The sequence below is a fragment of the Eumetopias jubatus genome, unplaced genomic scaffold (genome assembly GCF_037043125.1).
Source record: "Eumetopias jubatus isolate StellerSeaLion01/CBP00866 unplaced genomic scaffold, mEumJub1_p1.0 scaffold_9, whole genome shotgun sequence".
Classification (NCBI taxonomy): Eukaryota; Metazoa; Chordata; class Mammalia; order Carnivora; family Otariidae; genus Eumetopias; species Eumetopias jubatus.
The window spans coordinates 16878744-16899311 of NW_028274815.1; the positions used below are offsets into that span (position 1 = coordinate 16878744).

At 42.9% G+C, this 20568-nt stretch overlaps 1 protein-coding gene across 1 annotated transcript in view; it reads right to left on the reverse strand.

The window, feature by feature from the left end:
• The window catches only part of APOB (apolipoprotein B), a 37594-nt gene that overhangs the window by 2812 nt on the left and 14214 nt on the right, over nucleotides 1-20568 (reverse strand). Inside the window, exons 16-27 of the mRNA XM_028099515.2 lie at nucleotides 19567-19758; nucleotides 18314-18481; nucleotides 17637-17848; nucleotides 14605-14787; nucleotides 13638-13759; nucleotides 11683-11893; nucleotides 10751-10926; nucleotides 10440-10627; nucleotides 9817-9962; nucleotides 8481-8854; nucleotides 779-7948; nucleotides 50-164 (exon numbers count right to left, since the gene is read on the reverse strand). Coding sequence (XP_027955316.2) covers nucleotides 50-164; nucleotides 779-7948; nucleotides 8481-8854; nucleotides 9817-9962; nucleotides 10440-10627; nucleotides 10751-10926; nucleotides 11683-11893; nucleotides 13638-13759; nucleotides 14605-14787; nucleotides 17637-17848; nucleotides 18314-18481; nucleotides 19567-19758 — 9257 coding nt within the window. The remainder of the gene's footprint in view (nucleotides 1-49; nucleotides 165-778; nucleotides 7949-8480; nucleotides 8855-9816; nucleotides 9963-10439; nucleotides 10628-10750; nucleotides 10927-11682; nucleotides 11894-13637; nucleotides 13760-14604; nucleotides 14788-17636; nucleotides 17849-18313; nucleotides 18482-19566; nucleotides 19759-20568) is intronic.

Sequence of the window (20568 nt, forward strand, 5' to 3'; positions counted from 1 at the left end):
AAATCACAGTGATTTGAAAAGAGATGAGATTTCCATAAAAGTTCCATACTGAAGTCCTTGATATTTGCTATCTTCTTTATATTCTGCACTGATGTCATGGTGTGCAAATGTTCCCTTCGTCCTACAGGCTAACATGCCATCTTCAATTTTGTGTGTTCCCACAACTGTAGAGGAGAAATGTTATATATTTCATTAGATTAATAATTGCAGGATGTAAATATTTTCATTGTGAAAACCAGGAGAATTCTATCTTAACTACATGCTTTACATGTTTGAAATGTGCAGTCCATGTTTAACAAAAATAAAGTTAGAAGGAGACATTATTAGTCCTAAGATCATCACACAAAAATAAATACTTTCTTTGAATCTATTCCTCTTGAATGTTGTAGTTTTCTTTTTTTTTCTTTAAAGATTTTATTTATTTATTTGACAGAGAAAGACACAGTAAGAGCAGGATCACAAGCAGGGGGAGAGGGAGAGGGAGAAACAGGCTTCCCGCGGAGCAGGGAGCCCGACGTGGGGCTTGATCCCAGGACCCTGGGATCATGACCCAAGCTGAAGCAGACGCTTAATGACTGAGCCACCCAGGTGCCCCTGTTATAGGTTTTCTACAGGGTGGTTTTTACATGTGGGGTATATATCCTTCTCTTTCTCTCTTTTTAAATTTTGCTACAGAGAGTAATTTTACTTCCCATCTTACAAAAATATGCAATTATTTATTCACAACTCTCATTGCAAATATAGAGCATATAGAAGAGGAGTCAGGACATTTTCTTACCATTTAGATCATATTCCAGGAATTGAATGGTTGAATTGCACGTGGATTTCAGGAATGTTTCAACGTATTCTACTTTGTTTTTCAAACCAGCACTCCAAGTAGCATTATACAGGGGAGAGGCCACCCCAAAATGTGCAGTCAGTCCTCCAAAGGATGGAATAAAAATTCCAGCAGGTACAGAGAACTTAAGGGAAGGAATCTCAATAGTCTGCTCAGGTATGGTAATGGCTGGCAACTCAAAGTCTGCAATCTTGCTGGCCACCTCATTTAGATACCCAATAGCAATGCCAGCTGAAATACTTTTTGGAAGGGTGAATTGGGACACAGTTAACTGAGATGCAGGCACAGTTATCTCAAAAAAGGGAACCGAAGAGTCTTCTGGTTCAGAATATTTTGTTAACACATCAACTTCGGGGAATTTCACTTTGGGTAGTGTTGGTATATTGAGGGCAAATGGCAAAGTGCTTAGCTTCTTGTAGATTTTTATTTCACTGAAATCAAATGTGTAGGATGGAACCTGAAGATCTGTAAATGGGACTTGGAATGTAGGTATGACAAAACTTGAATTTAAATCACTTAGTTTCAGTCTGGGAATAATGAATTTATCAGCCAATTCTCGCACAGGGACAGAGAAATGATAGCCATTGGGGTTTTTGGTGTACACAAGGGCAGTTGAAGCATGAAGATGCTGTTTCCTATCAATGCTGGTGGTGACATCCAGCTTTAGGAGGTCCCATAAGCTCTTGTCATAAACTGGAAGGACAATATCTTTGAGGAACCATAGGGACAGTTTTAAGGAACTTGTAATGTCGAGGCGTGCCTCTTCTTGGTCATTGGAAAGCTGTATGTTGTTCTGGAAGAACTCAGAATGAACCTGGACCTCACTTTTCCAGCTGACCTTCTGGTTCTCAGTGTTAGCATTCAGGGACAACTCCTGGCCAAGGTAATTGATCTCAAGGAGGGAACTGGGCTGACTTGCATGGACCTGAACAAGGGCTGACATTTTCCATGGGGAGAGTTCCAGAGTGGCTTTGCTTGTATGCTCTCCAGATGATAAAAAGAAGCCCTCTAGCTGTAAATTGTTTTTTGTGTTGTGTTCCCAGATGGTATAGATGTGTTGCAGAGTGGCTTCTCCAGCAATATATTCTCTTACTTCAAGGTTCCAGATACCATCAACTTTGGAAGCCCCTTGCAGCTTCACTGAAGACCGAGTACTCTTGGAATTCAAGTAAGTGCTGGCCTCACTGGCAATAGTTCCTGAATATTCCCTTGAAAGTACTGAACCCTTGATATCCCCTTTGGTAGATGACTCAATGGAAAAGTAAGAGGTGAGGCTCTCTAAGTTGAGTTTGTGTTTGACTGTCCCTGTGGCAGTAGAGTACAGTTCAGGGGAATTGAGATCATACGTTAATTCAATGGATGAAGAGACAGTAGGCTTCGACTTGGTATTTCCATTAAGTTCTTGCTTGAAATTCATTCTCAAAATGGGAATTTGGACTTTTGCAGATGTTGTCACTGATGCCTCCATGTTTTTCTTGGTCAAACTAATGGTATTGTCATGATTGCCTTCCACGAATTTATTAGTCAGAGACAAAGCTGTGGCTAGCTTCAAGCCTCTTTTCCTTGTCAGACTTGAGGTGCCCTCTAATTTGTACTGCAGTGCATCAGTAACAGAAGAAGAGGAACTTAGGAAGTGAGCAACAATATCTGACTGGTTATACAGTCCAACATTGGTATTCAGGGTGACGACGCCTGATTTAAAAGAAAAGTCATAGGTAACATTGCCCATGGCTGGAATGTAAATATCATTTGGGGTACTCAATACCTGGAAATCTTTTGCATAAAAAGGAACTGGGATGATATGCTTGTCTTTATTTTTCTTATACTGGGCCTTTACACTTAAATCAAGTGATTGCTTTGTTGTCTTCAAGAAATCCTTCAAGCCTGTTTTTTCCCACAAGGAGAAATCTTTCACCTGGGGAGTTGTGAGCATTGTGTAAGGTAGAGTCATTTCAGGAATTGTCAAAGGAATGTTGAGGAAATCCAGGTTGGCTTCTCCATTTATTCCTATGTGGGCCTCAATGCTATTCTCATTGTTTCCAGCAGAGAAACTCTGATGGTACTTATACTGATTGAACCTGGCACCTGCTTGCCAACTTGCTTGCTGGGCACTAGGACTCAAAAACAATGCATAATTATTCAGGAAGTCTACCTTTCCTATCAATTTTAATGGAAAACTAACTTTCAAATTCCCTTCATTGTTCGTGGATACAGTAATCTCAAATGGCTGTGCTGTAAAGAAAAGAGAATTTTTCAAAGTTCCAATAACTTTTCCATTTAAATGAGCATCATGGTTGCCAGTTATCTCTGCCTTCCTTTCTCCAAGCAGTGTTGTGCCTTTAGCGGCTAGAACACTGCGCCCCACATGTTGGGATTCAACCTGTGACTGGATTTCAAATTTAGAAAAGTCGAGGAATCCAGATTCATAAATGAAGTTTTGGCTTAATCTTAGGTGTTTGCTGTTGATCTTATTAGACAATCCAAAGGAAGCGATGGGTCCTTCTATAGCAAAGCTAGCTTGTGATTCATGTGCTCCTTCATCTGAGAATGTGTGGCAGGCCCATTTCCATGACCCTATTCCAGAAGAATTCCATGCTATGCGTCCAGCTTCCAACAGGGTCTTGATTTCATTACGCAGCTCAGCCTGGCTGGAAAAGTCCAGTTTGGGGATGTTCAATTTGTGGAAGTACTTTGTGTTGCTGTCCAAGGTAAGCTGATTGTTTATCCTGACGAGCACACCATGACTAAGCTCTAGTGTATTTTTTTCTGTGTGTAAACCTGCCACTGTGTTTGATTTTCCCTCAATAGTATTTCCAAAAAATAGCACTTCACTCTCGTGCTCTGTTTTCAGGTACTTGCTGGAGAACCTCATGGATTGTTTCATAACCAGTGGATTAATCTCAGGGCCTGAAAGCTGCGCGTTGGCTTGAAAATCAAAATTGAGAACTTCTAATTTGGACTCTCCTTTGGCGGTGACGGAAGCTGCGATCTCTGCCCTGTTCCCTGAAGTAGTTACATTCTGAATGTCAGTATTTGCATCTAATGTGAAAAGGGGAGACTGGATTTTCAAAATGCTGTGAAGCTTGCCAAAAGTAGGGACTTCAACTGTGGGTGACATGCAGGGAAGCTGGAATTCTGGTATGTGAAGGTCAGGAACTTGATAATCTTTAAAATCGAGATTTGGGAGTATGAATTCTGGAATTGTGATTTCTGGCAAATGGAAGTCTGGCAGAGTGAGGCTAGCAAGAATGGTGTCTACCTCCATCAGGTCCCTCAGGTCCACTTCCAGAACTGGCCACTGCAGCTCACCGTGCAGCATTTGGTCAATGGTTCTGATGATCTTTGCTTTTATTTCTACCAAGTCAATTGTAAAGGAAGGCACGTGGAAGGTATTAAGGACAGTAAATTCTGGTGTGGCAAACTTGGATGGCATCTCTATATCTTTCAACCTTTTGAAATTGATCTGAACTGACGGAACCTTCAGATCTGTCAGGGGGACTATGAAGTCTGGAGTCTGAAATGTAGCTTCCTGAAGAGCACGGAGACTGACTTCAAACGCAGGCATGGTTCCGAAGGTGGTCTGGATTTCAGGAACAACGAACCCTTGTTCTACCAAGACTTTCAGGTTCTCAGCCCAGTCTTGGATAGAATGCTGTTCTGCAAAGTCAGTGAGGTTCTTAGCGGTGAGACTCCACCAGTCAGAAATATACGTGACAAGCGTGCTGTAAACCTGACTGACCAGGGACAGGTACCGTTGAACTTCCCACTGAATGTCCATTTGATACACCCGGTCTCGTATATCTTCTAGGGTCTCTTGGAATTTTTCTCTCATGTAGATTAAAGGTGTTGAATTTAAAGCCTCCTGCAACCAATCGAAGAATAGGTTTATTTGGGTGCCCTTTAGGTGTTCCAGATGGATTAAGACCGTGGCCTTGATGTCCTCTACAAACAGTGTCAGCACTTTAGCTTTCTGTGAAAGTTCCAGGGCCTGGATTTCACCATTGAGTCTCTGGGTCACCTCACGGACTTTGTTATTGATTTCATCTACAAACTGGTGGTAATCAAATGACCTTAATCTCTTTACCAACATGTCAAGGAATCTGTTTACTTGTCCAATGATTTTTTTAAAAGACAATGCTTTAAGTTGCTTGATAGCATTATCAATAAATGTAACCAATTTCTCAAAGTAATCTTTTATCTGAACTTGTTGTAGGACATTGCTTAGCTTTTGAACAGTCTCCTTCAACTTATATTGGTGGGCCAACTGTACTGATTTATCCATTAAAACCTGGATGTGTTGGTCTATTTCATACATCCTAATTAACTGATGGGACATGGCTCCAAGCGCATTGATTTTCTCATCTACTTCAAAATCTTCCATAAGATTTATAATATAGTATTTGACATGCTCAATTGTAATTCTTAACCAATGTAAAAGAACTCTGACATCTGTAGCCTCGACCTGTTGTTTTAACTGTTCAGCTAGGTGCTGGATGTCTATATTCTGAATCTGTGTCTTGAGCTGTTGCAATTTCTCTTGTATCTGGATTTTGATTTTATACTTAGTGTCCACATTTTGAATCCAAAATGCAGTACTACTTCCAATTCTGTTAAAATCAGTCTTTTCAATAAACAAACACACATCATGGATTGTTTTTACTAAATTTACATGGATATGAAAATGTTCATCAAGAATTTTCAGTTTTTCAATGATTTGATCAATAATTTTAGCAATAGCTCTTTTAAAATCATGTAAATCATAATTATCATTAATATACTGATCAAATTGTATCACATATGTTTTTAGTTGAGACAGTTTGTCATTAAGGGTGATTTTGGTATTGTCCAATGCGATTTGTAGATCATTTTCTGTAATTCTATAATTCTCTGTGAGAGCAGTTAGTTTCTCCTTGGCACTCAAAACTTGTCTCTCCCAATTGAGTGCATTCAGATAACCATCGACTTGCTGTGGGAGCTTGTCCAAGGCTGTTCTGTATTTCTTCACAAACTGATCAACATTGATGAGTTTCAGTTCTCTCTGTATGGTTTCCAGTGCTGTTATAATCACCATTCGTTTCTCCTCAAAATATTCTGGCAGGATTTCAAAGAATGGGAGGTTGATGGTGTGGACATTTTGATTCTTATCATATTTTACAGAAGCAACAACACTGAATTCTTGGGGCTGGGCAATAGCATCCCTCATCCCTAAAGTGTCAATTATGTTGGTGTGTTCGCGGAGTAAAAATGGCACTTGAATCGAGAAGTCTAGCATGGTGAGGTCAGCCAGGGCTTGTCCTCTAAGCTCTACACCAACTTTGTCTTTATTATTGTAAGCATCGAAGTCCTGGCTGTATTCATTTTTGTTCAGCTGGGTCTTGAGTTTCCAGGTGCCTGTCTGTTCAGCCGGAGTAAGCAGGGCACTGACTTTGTGATCAAGAGCAGTACTGATACTGCTCTTCAATGGGAGATGGTGGCTTGTGGATCCTTTGTAATCATGAGAGAAGGTAAGGGCCAGAGGTTCTGCTTTCAACAGGAATTTGCTATACACCTGCCCAGTATGCTCTCCCCAGAGACTCAGTTTCCCATTGCCATTTGTATGTGCATCGATGGTCATTGTAAATGGGGCCATGGCCGAGTGAACAACGTTGCTGAAATGGAGTGAGTCTGAGTTGTAGTTTGTACTGATGTCAATGGCTGAAGCCAGACCGGCGATGTTTGTGTTAAGCCGATGGCTGAACTCTGTATCCTGAACTTTAGCTACAGTGTCTGCTTTATAACTTGCTGATAAGTCAGCATAAGAAATGGTGTAGATGTGTTTTATTTCGTTGTTTTGGTAGACTCCTTTTATGTTCCCACCCACATTCAGCTTCAGGGGTTCTAGCCGTAATTTCCCACTGTTGGTCAGATCCAGAGCATTGAATTTCAGGTCATTGTTTATAGTAGTTACAAGAGAATAGGGCTGTAGCTGTATATTAACATTTTGCTTATAAAACTTGTCAGAGCTGTAAATGTTGTCAAGTTTTGAAGAGAAGTCCAGTGATAACCCTGCAATATTCAGGTTGTTCGTGTAGTCGAGCTTCATCTCAGCATAAGATCCCATCATGTCATTTGAAAGCTTCAGGCCCTCCCGACTGATTTTGAAGTTGAAAACATTTTTGCTGTCGATGCCCAAAATCATGGCCTGATAAGCACTTCCCAATGATACTTCTGTGAGGGCAGCTTTTCCATCCAGACTGAATTTTGCATGGTGTTCCCTGAAGCGGCCATTCGCTGTTAATCTCAGAGATGCTCCCGAGAGGCCCAGCGCCGCATTCAGCTCATTCTCCAGCACCAGAGGGCTATACTTCAAGTTGGTAGTTGCACTGGTAGACATTCCATCTTGGCCAATCCTTAGTGTTGCTTTGTGAGCACCACTATTAATTTTGTCAGTGCCCAAAATATCAGCATTTAATTCAAGGCCATGGGAATTTAGTGATCCAGAAAGCAGGGTGAAGAATCTCAATGACTTGTAATCAGCCTGATACTCAGAACGCAGCAATGCATTTTGCTTAGAGAAGGTCATATCCAGTTTGTTAGAAGTGGCAAAATCCTCATGCTTCCCATTGGTGTCTGATTTCAGGGTCAGCTCATAGTTCTCATATCTCAGGAAAGCAGTATTTTTAATGATGCCATCTTGTAGATCCGAGGTGGAGGTTAAGGAGACAGTTCCATCCTCATATCTTCCTGTTATGTGATTGGTGCCCTGGAGGTAGGAGGAGTTAAACCTCAGGTTGGACTCTCCACTTAACTGGTCAGTGGTAGAATCCCTCTGGTAAGACAGGCCATATGTGCCTTTAGCATAGAATGAAGAGACTCTAAACTGCCCATCAATCTTGGCTTCCTTGACATACAAATGATGTTTCTTTTTTGAGTCCAAATGTACTGAAGCAGATATCTGAGGTCCCCAGGCACTAGAAGCATCAAATGTTAGCAAACTTTTTGAGGCTGGATTATTTCTAATTTTTTCCACATGACTGAATTTCATATTTGAATCCAGTAATTTGTGGCGTAGATACCCATCACATGATAATGTGAACGTATTCCTGTGGTCATAGGTTGTTTCTCCAGATCCTGACAAAAAAATTAAAACACATTAGTTAAATAATAAATTCCCAAAGCAATTTCTATGTTGAAAGTCTTTCAGTAATAAAGTACCCCCCCAAATAAATAAAGTCCCCCTGATCTGGGTTAGTTGTGCAAGAGGAACTTCCTCCATCCATGACACAAGTATAAAATCTGACAGCAAAAGGCTTCCCTGACCACCACAGATTTTGTGGGGTTTCCTTTATCAAGTGCTTCTCTGTGCCTTATACTTTTCCATTATACCCTATCATAGCACCTCCTATGCTGAATTTTCATTACCAGTTTAGCTGTCTGCTTTCTCTGTTGTTGCCCAAGTAGAATGCTTGGTACATATTATATGTTTAGTAAATATTTCTATTAGTTGAATGAATGAATGAATGAATGAATGAATGAATAGGCTTCTAAATAGCAAGGAAAATATCTGTAAGAAAGCCCAAGTCTTTTCCTTCCCAGAGGAGGCTATCCCGTCAGAGCCTGCAATGAATTAGCCCTGTGTACCCTCTGCCCGACCATGGCTCACCTTGCACACTGTAGGACAGCAAGTCAACCACAGAGTCAGCCTTCATGTGGTACCGAGCCTGAAGCCTTAAGTGGTTGGTACTGGTGTTGCCGCCAGTGTAGGAGGCGGACCAGTTGTACAAATTGCTGTAGATATTTGTAGAGAGGTCTAGAACACCCAAGAGAGGCACTCGCAGTTGATACAACTTGGGAATGGTAAAGGTGGGGATTTGGAATTCCCGAGGCGGCAGGTGGAATCTCATGGACTTGAAGTTGAGGTCTGGTGTCCGAATAGTCTCTAACATCATTAGATCTTTGGAGGATTTTCCACCAAAAGGCAAAGGAATCTCAATTTTCACAATGTTCTTGTTCAACGTGTATTTGACCCGGCCATCACTAAAATGAAGAGCAAAGACAACATCCCCATAATCAGAAATCAAGAACCCAAAGTTCCCTACTCTCTGACCTTCCAAACAGTGGGGCATGTCCCCCATTCCCAAACCCACACTCTACGCTTTTCCTCAGGCTGCCCCCTGTGTCCAGAATGGTGCTTTTTACCTCCATCCATCAAACACTCAAATCCATTCAAAACCCTTCCAAGAGCCAGTCCTTGTGTCTATCTCAAAGAACACGCTGCAATTCTGCTTACATAATTAGCTGGTTCACTTGTCAGTGCCTACATGCTCTTCCTGGGAGGAAGGATGACACCTTATCTGGTTTTTATATTCTCAATGCACCTAGTGCGGCATTTTATGCACATGTGACACTTGATACTTCCTATTTGCTAAGCTGAAATGAGACAACTGGGTATGTGAAAAGAGTGTGGTGTGGGGAGCAGTAACCTTGGGCTGTAGTTTTAGTTTCCACTGAGTGGTGATGCTCTGTGTCTATGCCTCTCTGAGTCTCAGTGATGTTATCTGTATAGTGAGGATAATGGTACCCTTTCTGCTGATCTTACAGAGCTGCCTCGGATACCTAAAAGCCCTTTGTAAATCTTTTCAATACTATGCACATATAGTGGACTATTATGATAGTTCACTTATGATGGAGGAAAACTAGATGGCTTTCAAATTCAGGTTGCAGTGCGTAAAACCTCTTTGTGTGAATGTACCAGAATCCCCCAATTACTTTCTTAGGTTCTTTCTGACTCGATTGCTGTTCACGTTTGACCCCATGTCCAATAATGCAAAAATGGCATTGTGTTTATGTGAGAGTTACCAATCTCCTTAAGATGCTTCAATTATTTCCCTTAAAAAGGTACATTTAAAAAGAGTCTAAATTATGCTAAGTAAAACTTGCCATTTACTTTTCATGGTTCAAGAAATTTTTCTGCATTTGTGTGTGTGTGTGTGTTTTACCTTTTCAAGAAGAGGTTTTGTGGCATGTGAAAGTCTGGCAATCCCATTTTCTGGAGGTACAATTCTTTTAGGCCACTGAGGTGATCTTGCAAATTCTGGGCAAAAGGAAGACTCTTAGATGCCTTCTGAAGCCATGTATTTGTTGCCTACAAAATAAAAAAAGCTTTTAGAACAATGGGTATGGAGGGGCCTCAAAGTACAATTAACATCAGGTGATAATCTATATTTGACAGATCAATCATTAAGTAGAATGATGCACTGAAAGTTAAAAAGAAATCACAGAAAATTATGAATTTTGGGTGCTAGTCATTGATTTCTTCCTGTGTTTTATAAAAAGAATATATAACATAGTCAAACTCCTAGCCAGGGTCTTGAAGCTTCCTTTGATATTATAGGCACAGTAAACTTTTCTGCTTAGTAGTATTTATTAGGTATTTATCACATAGGGCCTTGTGTAACTGGGTAACTAATCATGCATGAATGTTTATTTGCTCCCCAGGAATTCCCTGAGGTCGGAAGCATACCTTATCCATCTTTGGATACTCTCCTTCACCTAACTCAGGGTTGAGTATGTAATTAGTCCTTATAACCATGTATTTATTGACTGACTGATTTATACTTACAACTATTAATTTGGAACCCATGTGTCGGAAAGTCATGTCTGTTTGAGGAACTCTGTGATCCAAGAGACTATTGGCATACATATGCAAGCTTTTAGGATAATCAGAGAAGTCCACAGGGAAATTAGAAGCCGCTTTTTTGGTATCCACGTTGGTGCCTGTGTTCCATTCAAATTCAATCTTCTCTTCATCTGAAAGTGCACACGTGAAATAGTCATCCATAGTACCAGGTCAGCCCTTAACCCATGGCTCTCAACAATACACTCATGTCCAGAGTGCTTTTGGAAGCACTCATGGGGAGAGGAGGTACATACCATAAAGCCATACTAGCTTCTTGGAAACTGTTGAGCCATAAGCTGTAGCGGATGAGTCCATTAGGAGGAGTAGTTTTGTGGGAAACCACTGGGTGAGGATTTCACTCCTGACTTCTGCTTGCAGACGGGGTATGGAAATAACACCTTTGATTTTGCCTTCTTCCCTTCCGTCATAGCTATTGAGAAGAAAGTCATTTGACCTCAATGACTATCCATTCCAAGGAGATACGTAGGATTAAACAGAAGTGTCATTGGTGGCGACAAAAATGAGATACATGAACAGTTCTGAAAATGAGCTCATTAACTTCTGAAGCCGACTTTGGCACAAATTCAGGACTTTCCAGGGTGATATGGGAGAAACAAATGATTTTCAAAAACTGTTTGAATCCCACTGTACCATTTACTAGCTCTACTGCTTTGGCCAAGTTATTTAACCCCTCTGAGCTACGATTTTCTTATCTACAAAATAGGGAAACTCGTATCTATGTTGCAGTTTACTATGAGAACTGAGATAATTCCTTTAGAGCGCCCAGCACAGTACCTGATGAACATTAAGTGTCCAGCGAATGGTAGGAAGATCCAACTGGACATGTGCAGAGGGTCAGAATATTGAGGGCTCTATCTGCCTCTTGGATCACAGACTGGGGATGCCCCTGGTTTGCTCAGCTTTTTTCTCCCCCAATTTTTAAAAAAGACTTATTTATTTATTTGAGAGAGAGAGAGAGCATAAGCAGGGGGAGCGGCGGGCAGAGGTAGAGGGAGAAGCAGGCCTCCCCGCTGAGCAGGGAGCCAGATGTGAGGCTCAGTCCCAGGACCCTGAGATCATGATCTGAGCCAAAGGCAAATGCTTAACTGACTGAGCCACCCAGGCGCCTTGGTTTGGTCAGTTTTGGGCCTGCAGTTCAGGTCAGATCACCCCAAGGCTTCCATACCTTATGTGGCCAGTGAGAGTGACCTCAGTGATTTTCTTGTTCTGAACATCCAAAGTGAGCTTGTAAGACTTTTTTTCCATAGTAGATTCATCACTAACTCTGAGGATTGTCCCAACGTCAACGTCCAAATCTGGAATTTGGATTTCACTGGACAAAGTCCTAGTCTGGTGGTTATATTTGAACATCATAGTAGCCTCAGTGTGCTTCACACCTAAAAAGGCGTGTACAAGAGAATCAAGGAACAGAAGCTATGTTTAGGAAGGAAGCAGAGGAAAAGGCAGAGAAACCCTCAGCATTCAATGTGCTCAAATGAGGACACAGTTTAGGATTTTACCTTAAATTTCTAACTTACACATTTGTTCACTCTGCAAATATTTATTGATTGCCTGTCACGTGTTTGGCACCGCTCTTGGCACTGGGGAGTCCTTGCCCTCGTGGAGCTTACATTCTAGTGGGGGAGTGTACAGACAATAAACAGGCACATTACTCATGTCAGATGATACTAGATTTCATGAAGAAAAGTAAAACTGAAGAAGACAATAAAGAGAGGGACAGAGAGGTGCTATTTCCTGCGTGGTGGTCAGAGTTCTCTCTGATAAGGCAGTGTGTGGGCAGAGACCGCAATGAAGAGAGGGTCTGAGCCATGCCATGTTCTGGGGGGAGAGCATTCCAGGCACTGGGACCTGGAATGCAAAGATCTGACATGGGAAACACTTGGCGTATTCAGGGAACAACAAAGTCTCGAGGTCCTTCTGTGCCAGGCAGACATGACATCTCTATGTGACTCTCTACCTGGGATACCCTTCCTGGTTCCTAGCCACCCCAGCCCTGGCTTCCCCTCTTCCAGACTTCTCTTTCCTTTGTCACGAGATTCCTAGGCTTTCTCCAATCCACAGGTGTGCCCATTTTACACCTTTGGAAAGTTGTTATGTAACCTTTCTTTTCAGCATGCACCCCCTTTCCTGTGGGTTTTGTTTTTTTCATTTAATTTTGTGACATACTATTCCTACATTAAAAGATCTTCCAAAGTGAATGTCTAAGTTTGCCCCATCCCCTAAAACCTGCTTCTCCACCAGCGTTTTGTATCTGGGTAAATGGCAACTCCACTCTTCAGTTGCTCAGGCCAAAAAACTTAGAGCCATCCTGATTCCATTTTCTCTCTTACATTCAATATCCACCTTATCAGCAAATCCCGAGAAGCCTATACTTCAAAATATGTCCAGAATCCAACTACTTCTTAGATCTCTTTTGCCACTGCTCTAATCCAAAGCGCCCATATCTTTGGTCTGGATCACTGTAATAGCCCATATACTAGTTTCTTTGTCCCTGTCCCCCTAAAGTCTTCAGCTCAGATCATGGAAACTCTCCAGTGACTTCCTAGTTCACTCACAGTAAAAGCCAATGTCTTTGCCATGGCCTACAAGCCCATCCTTCCCCTACTTCCCCTACCTCTGTGACCTCATCTTCTACCATATTCCTCCCTGATCTCTCCTCTTCAGTCATACCAGCTTCCTTCCTTTTCTTCCAACCTGGCAGCCATATACCTGCCTCAGGGCCTTTGTACCTACAAGCCCCTCAGCCTGTAACACTCTTTCTATATGGCTTATGCCCTTATCTCCTTCAAGTCTCTTTTTAATGTTCTTTTACCAGTGACATTTTCCCTTATCATGTCAAATGGCACTGTCTTCCTCCACCCTTTCTCCTTTATGCTCTATTTTTCTCCGCAGCACCAATTTGGCATTCTGAATATTTACTTGTTTGGCTGTTGGCTGTAAACAGTATGTGGGCAGAGTTTATCACCACTGTTTATTGTTCTAGCCTCAGTTCTTAGAAGTGGCCTGACACCTTTCAGGCATTCAATAAATTTGTTAAATACATTAAATTAATCAGTCCTCCTTGTGAGTCCTGGACCTGAGACTGAGGCAGAGATGGAGGAGCCCTTTCTAGATACTTGCCTTCTGTCTGAGTTACAAAGGTTAGTATGTCCACCGGGTCTCCAGCCTCTCTCTGCAGTTCGTGGGTTATACTGGCAGAATACTGGTCTACTTCTCCTGTGGGCTTCAGCTCCAGTTCAAATCTAAAGATATCACAGTGTAATGTGGTGCACAATGTTAGAGCTTTCAGTGATGATGTTAACCGCCCCCAAAACAACTCAGCCTCCATGGCAACCAAAATACAGTCCTTATTTTAATATCGTCGCTTGTCCCTAACTAAGGAGGACCTTTCTGATCCCTTTCAGTCCCTCCAAGAGCCCAAGGCCAGGGGAGACCCCAGGGTGTTTGGACAAACTGGGCGGGAGTTGGCTGATTGTATCAGCAAAGCTGAGAACAAACAGTGGAAGCGGAGAGAGTTGTGGACAAAGAGCCCCCAAGCATGGCTGATGCTTCGAAAACATCAGGGGGCTCCAGGAAAAGTCCAGCTAATGTGTCTGGAGGCTCAGAAACCTGGACACTGAATTAGGAGCAAATTGGAATCTGTGCTGTGATTCTACCTTCTAATGCATACGGGAGAAAAGAGGGACACCATCTATAAAGAGATACTTTCAAAGGAATATTTCTCATGGGCAATGGCTTTAGTTCCCTGGAGGGAATGTGCTAGAATCACCTTGGTTGTTTATTTTTTGAGCTAAGACCTCCTTTAGGAGTCATGATTTACCTTCCAGTCGCAAGGCCGCACCCACCCCCTCCCGCCCCGCCGCCTCACCTATGGAGAAACTCAGTCCTACTCAAAGTTTAGGTAGGAATGTTAAGAATCTTCAGGTGCACTGGACAGAGGTAATTTTAAATAATCAAAGGATGGTGCAAACGCCGAAGGCTGGTGGCACAGGCCTCTTAGAACACACAGCAGATTTCCCTTTGCCCTGCCAAGCGGCCATAATGTAGAAGGTGAGCAGATGCGGGTGGGACACTAAGCAACTCTGACCTGGTGTCCCTGGTCAGCGGATAGTAGGAGGCAGATTCTGGGGAGACGGTGGTGGAGTAAGCGCCTGACGTACAGTAGTCCAGGCCAGTAAAGAGAGGCTTGCAAGCCGACCAGGACTGCCTGTTCTCGTTGATAGGTGGAGCCACTTCGGTCTTGGTGGTGGAGAGGAAATGCAATGTGTTACTGGTGAAGAAAGAAAAAACCTGAGTTACCTTCAAGTTACCAGTTGACTTGAACATCACTGGTAGTCGCATGTCGCAGTGTCAACATTTGCCCCCTTAACCTGCTCTCTGTCTCCCTTCTGTCCACACCCACCTCAGATTATCTGATTTACTCAGAAACCATGAACAGTACAAACATCAACAAGGTGAACAAACACTGTGACTCTTCTGTTTCAGACATTGCACTGAGTTGTTTACTTTTGTTCGCTGTGAACCCCACAACAGCAGGCATTAGGAGGCTCCTTGTTTTACAGAGGAAACAGAGATTCAGATGTTAAATAAGAATCACTGGGCCCTGAACTCTGGTGTGCCCCTTCCCTCCCATGAAGGGAAGCCTAGGGATAACTCTGACTTTACTGGCTTCTTTCCACTTCTTTCCCACATTGAAGAAGTCCAAGTCACCTCTCCCCTTGCAAGCCTCTCCCTTTGCATGCCTCCCCCATCTCACCCTCCCCCATCACACACCTCCCCCATCTCACAGCTCTCCCAACACACACCTCCCCATCGCAAGCCTTTCCCTTTGCACACCTCTCCCTCTGCACGCCTCTCCCACTGCACACCCCTCCCATTGCACGCCTCCCCCGTCACACACCCCTCCCATCGCATGCCTCCCCCATCGCATGCCTCTCCCATCGTGCATACCTCTCCATTGCACACCTCTCCCATTGCATGTGTGCACACGTGCATGCGTGCACTCACACACACACACACACACCCTTTTCTTTCCCTGCTTGCCCCTCTTGTCTCCCTCACAATCAAGAAACTTGTCGGCCTCGTGGTCTCCACTCTTTCAACAAGCTTATCATGAACTGTGATCTGATGCCATACCATCGTGCTTCTGGGACTGCCGCCATCAGCATCTCCAATCACCTTCTTGCTCCTAACTCCAAAGGACCTTCTTAGGCCTTATCTTCCTTGATCTCCCAGAAGCATTAGGGAGAACTGCTCACTTATGGCCAGATTAAGACTTTAGAGTCCCTAACCTCTGAAAGGATTTTAGAGTCCTCCTCCCAAGTATGTACTTAAAAAAATTAGTTAAGTGCAACAAAGTTCAACAATGTCCTGATTTCATCCAAGGATTTTTTTTTTTTAAATATCATGTTCTTTTCTCTATATTATTTCCGTCGTTTTAGGGGTGCCCTAAATGCTAGCTTTGCTGGTGGGCTGGAACCCTAAGTGCCAGTTTTAGCTACCCATGGGGCAATCCACCACGGGGGCCTCTCCTGGGCTTCTGTGAGCCTTTACGGCCAGGGCTCTTCTTCCGCCTCTCTGACCACTCCTCCCCACTCTTTGCTGCTTCTCCTCCTCCGCCTCACACATTCACATTTTCCCCATTTCTGTCCTAGTCTATCACGTCTTACCCTACACCAACTGCTGCTTGACTTCAACCACCTCTATCTGCAGATGACGCCCAAACCCGTAGTTGTAGCTCCAGCCTGTTTACTGAGCTCAGACCCATTGGTCCTGCTGCCAGCTCTTTGAACGGGTGGTCTCACAGGACTTCAAAGGTGGTATATCCCAAACCGAGTTTGTCAGCTTCCTCCAAACCAGCCACTTTCCCTGTTTCAGTGAGAGACACCCCCACTGCTCTTCTTCTTCTTCCTCCCCTCGCATCTGGTCAATCACCAAGGGCTCTTGTTTCCACCTCCTAAGAATTTCTGGAGTAGGCTCGCTCCTCCCCGCACCCTCCCTGGCCCTCACCTGTTTCAGGCTGCGAGCATCTCTCACCCACAGGTGGGTGTGACAGACTCCAACCAGTCACCCTGTCTCCAGTCACGCTCCTTGTCCATCCATGCCCCACTCTGGAGTCAGAGCATGTCCTCTAAAACACCGGGCTTGCCTTATTTATGCTCCCACCTTAAACTCCTCTGCCTTTCAGAAGAGTACAACATCCTTCAGATGGTTCAGAAGGCCAGCCTCTGTCACCTCCCTCCATGAGCCCTGTGCACTTCACCACACTGAGTTTTGACTTTCTTGCAGCTCCTGAACTATTCTTTTTCCTTCAAGCCATTCTCTTCTTTTAGCCTGGGAACACTCATTCCTTTCTCCTTGGTCTGCATAACTCTGACAGCCTTCAGGTATCAGCTCAAGCATCACTTTCTTCAGAAAACTTTCCCCGAGTGCCACAGGCTACATCTTACAGAACTTCATGTCCTCCAGTGTTTCCTCTCAGCCTGCACTTGATACTTAATGGCTTGCTTCATTGTACGTCCTTCCTGTGAACTAAGCACTAGAAGGTCAGGTGTATCTCATTCCACGTGCTTCATATATATTAGGCACTTAAATACTATTTATACTCTTTTTGAATCAACAAATTAGTGTGTCCAAGATACAGAAACTAAGATAAATCAGTGTTTAAGGATATCATTGAAAATGGAGCTCTCCATATATGCTGCATCCCATAATCTTGAGATTAGGACCTTTATGCTCTATCCACTGAGCTAGCTACCACAGATTAGTATGTCCTCTGGTATTTTTCCTGTGGAAAATATGTTCATTTCCCAAGGATGATTTCTCTAGAGTTCGTGTTTCTTCATTCTCAAAACAAACAAACAAACAAACAAACATAACCTAATAACAAGTGACTAATCAGTAAGTCCTAAATGTCAATTTGGTAAAACCTGGACAGTCGAGGAAATTGTAATTGTTTGGTGAGTCTAAGCTAGGTTAAAAGTAGGTAATTCACTACCTTCTCTCCCCCCACACCCCCAGGCTCACAGGGTCCTGAATTATCTCAGGCAGTCAAGTCCTACGGATCCAGTTTCAACTCTCCCTCTCACACTGGTAGTCAGATCTGGCAGATGGAATTACCTGCCACTGAGCAGCTTGACTGGTCTCGTTGGAGAAGGAATGATGAACTTCAGCTGCTTAGTTTTCAAGGCAACTTTCATCTCCAGGCCCGTCTCATGGAAGAAATTGGTGTTCATTTGGATCCCAGTCCTTGAAAAGTCTGGGATGATGATGCCCATGTTTGTCACAAACTCCACGGACACAGAGGGCTTTGTCACCAGCTCTGTCTGCAACTGTAAGTCAGAAAATGACCTGTTCAGCTTCATTAAATATCTCAGTCCCTGTGTAGGCAGATCAGCTGCGCTTCCCCATGCCTGGGCAAACATCTCTGATCACTCACACCTCAGGAAACATTATTGTGATTTCTTTGGAGGAAGAAAAGCCATGTTCTCAGTTCCCCAGAGCCAGATTACACTGATACCCAGCACTAGGAAGTGCCCGAGTTAACTGCTTAAAGTTAACATAACAGGATGAAAAGAGGACAGGAATCCTCATTTATTGAGAATAGCTGTCTCCTTACTGCTCAGAGCTAGCAAGGTGGAGCCTCCTAGTGGAATCCTAAAGTTTTTCATAAAAATGAATAAGGCAATGACAATGATGATATACTTCATCTTGAACTACACACATTTTAAAATCGTACAAGAAACCAATCGTGGAGGAGACGAACCTAAGGAATGAAAAAGTGAAGAGGGTCTTACATTGGCTATTGCAAGCTTCATTCCGGCCTTGATTCCAGGAGTGATGACTCCAGAGGAGGAGACTTGCAGTTGTAGCCCAAGTCCAGTGGGGAGTTCAAAGGCGTTGTCCATGAAGATGTAGTGAAGAAACAAGTCATTCATTGAGCCTTTCCTGATGGCCTCTCCAATCTGTAGATCCAACAGGGGACAGTAACTACAAGTAAGCCTCATCGAAGTGGGATTTGTGAAATGCAACCTCCCACATATCAGACAATAACTGTTCTTCTTTATCCAGAAAGGAACAGACTAGTATATTTTGATTAGCTATTTGATAAAATGCATGATTATTGCTTTCAACAGATTGGGATATAAGAAATTGCCCTAGACAGATACCATGTCATTTTGATCTAGTGGTTCAGTCACTTAAGAATACTGCTGTGCCTCAGAGCTTTATGAGCTTTAAGTAGCCTTGGATGGCATAGATTAATTCTGGTTATTTGGAGTCTAAATGGAAATGAGGGTTTACTTAAGTATAATCTATTATGATAAAACCACTTTTTTAAAAGATTGATTTATTTATTTAGAGCAGAGGGAGAGGGACAAGCAGACTCACTGCTGAGTGCAGAGCCTGACTCAGGGCTTGATCCTAGGACCCTGAGATCATGACCCGGGCTGAAACCCAGAGTCAGCCGCTTAAGTGACTGAGCCACCCCGGCACCCCAAAACCACTTTTTTAAACTAAAGAGATATTGAATTGATGGGCATATTAGTATGCATTGTTTTTTTTTAAATAACATTTTTAGAAAATAACTTGGAATCTGGTTTTTTAAAGCCAACATTATTATTTATCAAATACCGGGGAATAATATTTGGATATTTTCTCCCTTATTAATAAATTAATAATGATGGAAACTATAGCTCATATTTAGATAGTGGATTACAGTTTGTCAAATGCATCCTTTCATAATCATTGTAGCATAGACATAGGGAACTTGTAGCATAGATAATGGGAGATACACTTAATATTGTTTTCCAGATGAACAAATGGATGCCCTTGAAAGATACACCTAATATTACCAAAGGCCTAATTTCTAAATGTTACCAATTCTTTGCAACCCAAGAATCTTCCTCTCTGAAATTCAAGGCAAACCTGCTTCTTTGAAGGAAGTACAAGTACTTTCTCTGGTTTGTGGGACAGGATCTTAAGGAGTCTGGGGGATCTAAAATGGGCATGGGCTAATCTCATTGCCCGTGATGGTGCCTGGCCCACTTACCATCTGGGGGATACCAGGAAGAGTGTGAACACCATTCAGCAGCAGCCTTCCCAGGAGCTGGAGGTCATGGAGCCTGACAAGGCCAAGCTCCTCTCCCAGGATGCGGAGGTAGGCTCTGGCTTCTGGGAATTCTCTGGATTTTAAATCTTTGATCAGCCTCTCAACATTGAGCATAATTCCATTGACCATGTCCTGGGATTTTAACGACAAAGTGTCTAATGAGATGTCAGCATCGTCAAACACCTTTAGATTCCTGATGTGGGGCCCATATGCTGCAGCCATGATGCGCTAAATATAAGTACACAGGTGGGGATATAGGGAAGCCACTGAAATCACTCCTGCCTTTTACAGAAAGATAGATAGCTCCTCCAAATTGAGATGAAAAGAGAAACTGAGGTCTTATCAGGGATAGTGGGTGCTTCCATGCTGTTCTTAACTTGAATGTAGGCATAGTAAGAGGGACCTTTGTTCTCTGGGATGCCAGGATTCCTAGGCTCACCAAGAGCAGAAGATTGTCTGTCCCTCATGTCTCCCCTGATTATCCCTTTCTCCTTTGACGAGGGATGAATACTAGGGGTTTCTTGAGAAAATGTAGCTGCTATATAAATTGGCCAAAAGCTTGAAAAACACCCTATCCTAGACAAGTTCTTTTTAGAGATTAGAAGAACTCCATAGACTGATGCTTAAACATGTGAAAGAAAAGAGTGATTGAGAGACCCAGAGCAAAGACCCTCAGCCTCAGGTGGAGGTGAGTAAATTAGAAGGTGGAGGTGGGGCCATCTGTGAGCATCTAGGAGTAAATTATTGCCCTGCTTTTCAAACTGAAATGTACATACAGGTCACCTAGGGAATGTCATTAAGATGCAGATTCTGATGCAGTAGATCCCAGTGGGGCCTCAGAATCTGCATTTCTAACAAACTCTGATGTGAGCCAATGACTGAATCACACTTGGAGTAGCAAAAAATTAAAGAATAAGAAGTCCAGATTATATGATCTATTTT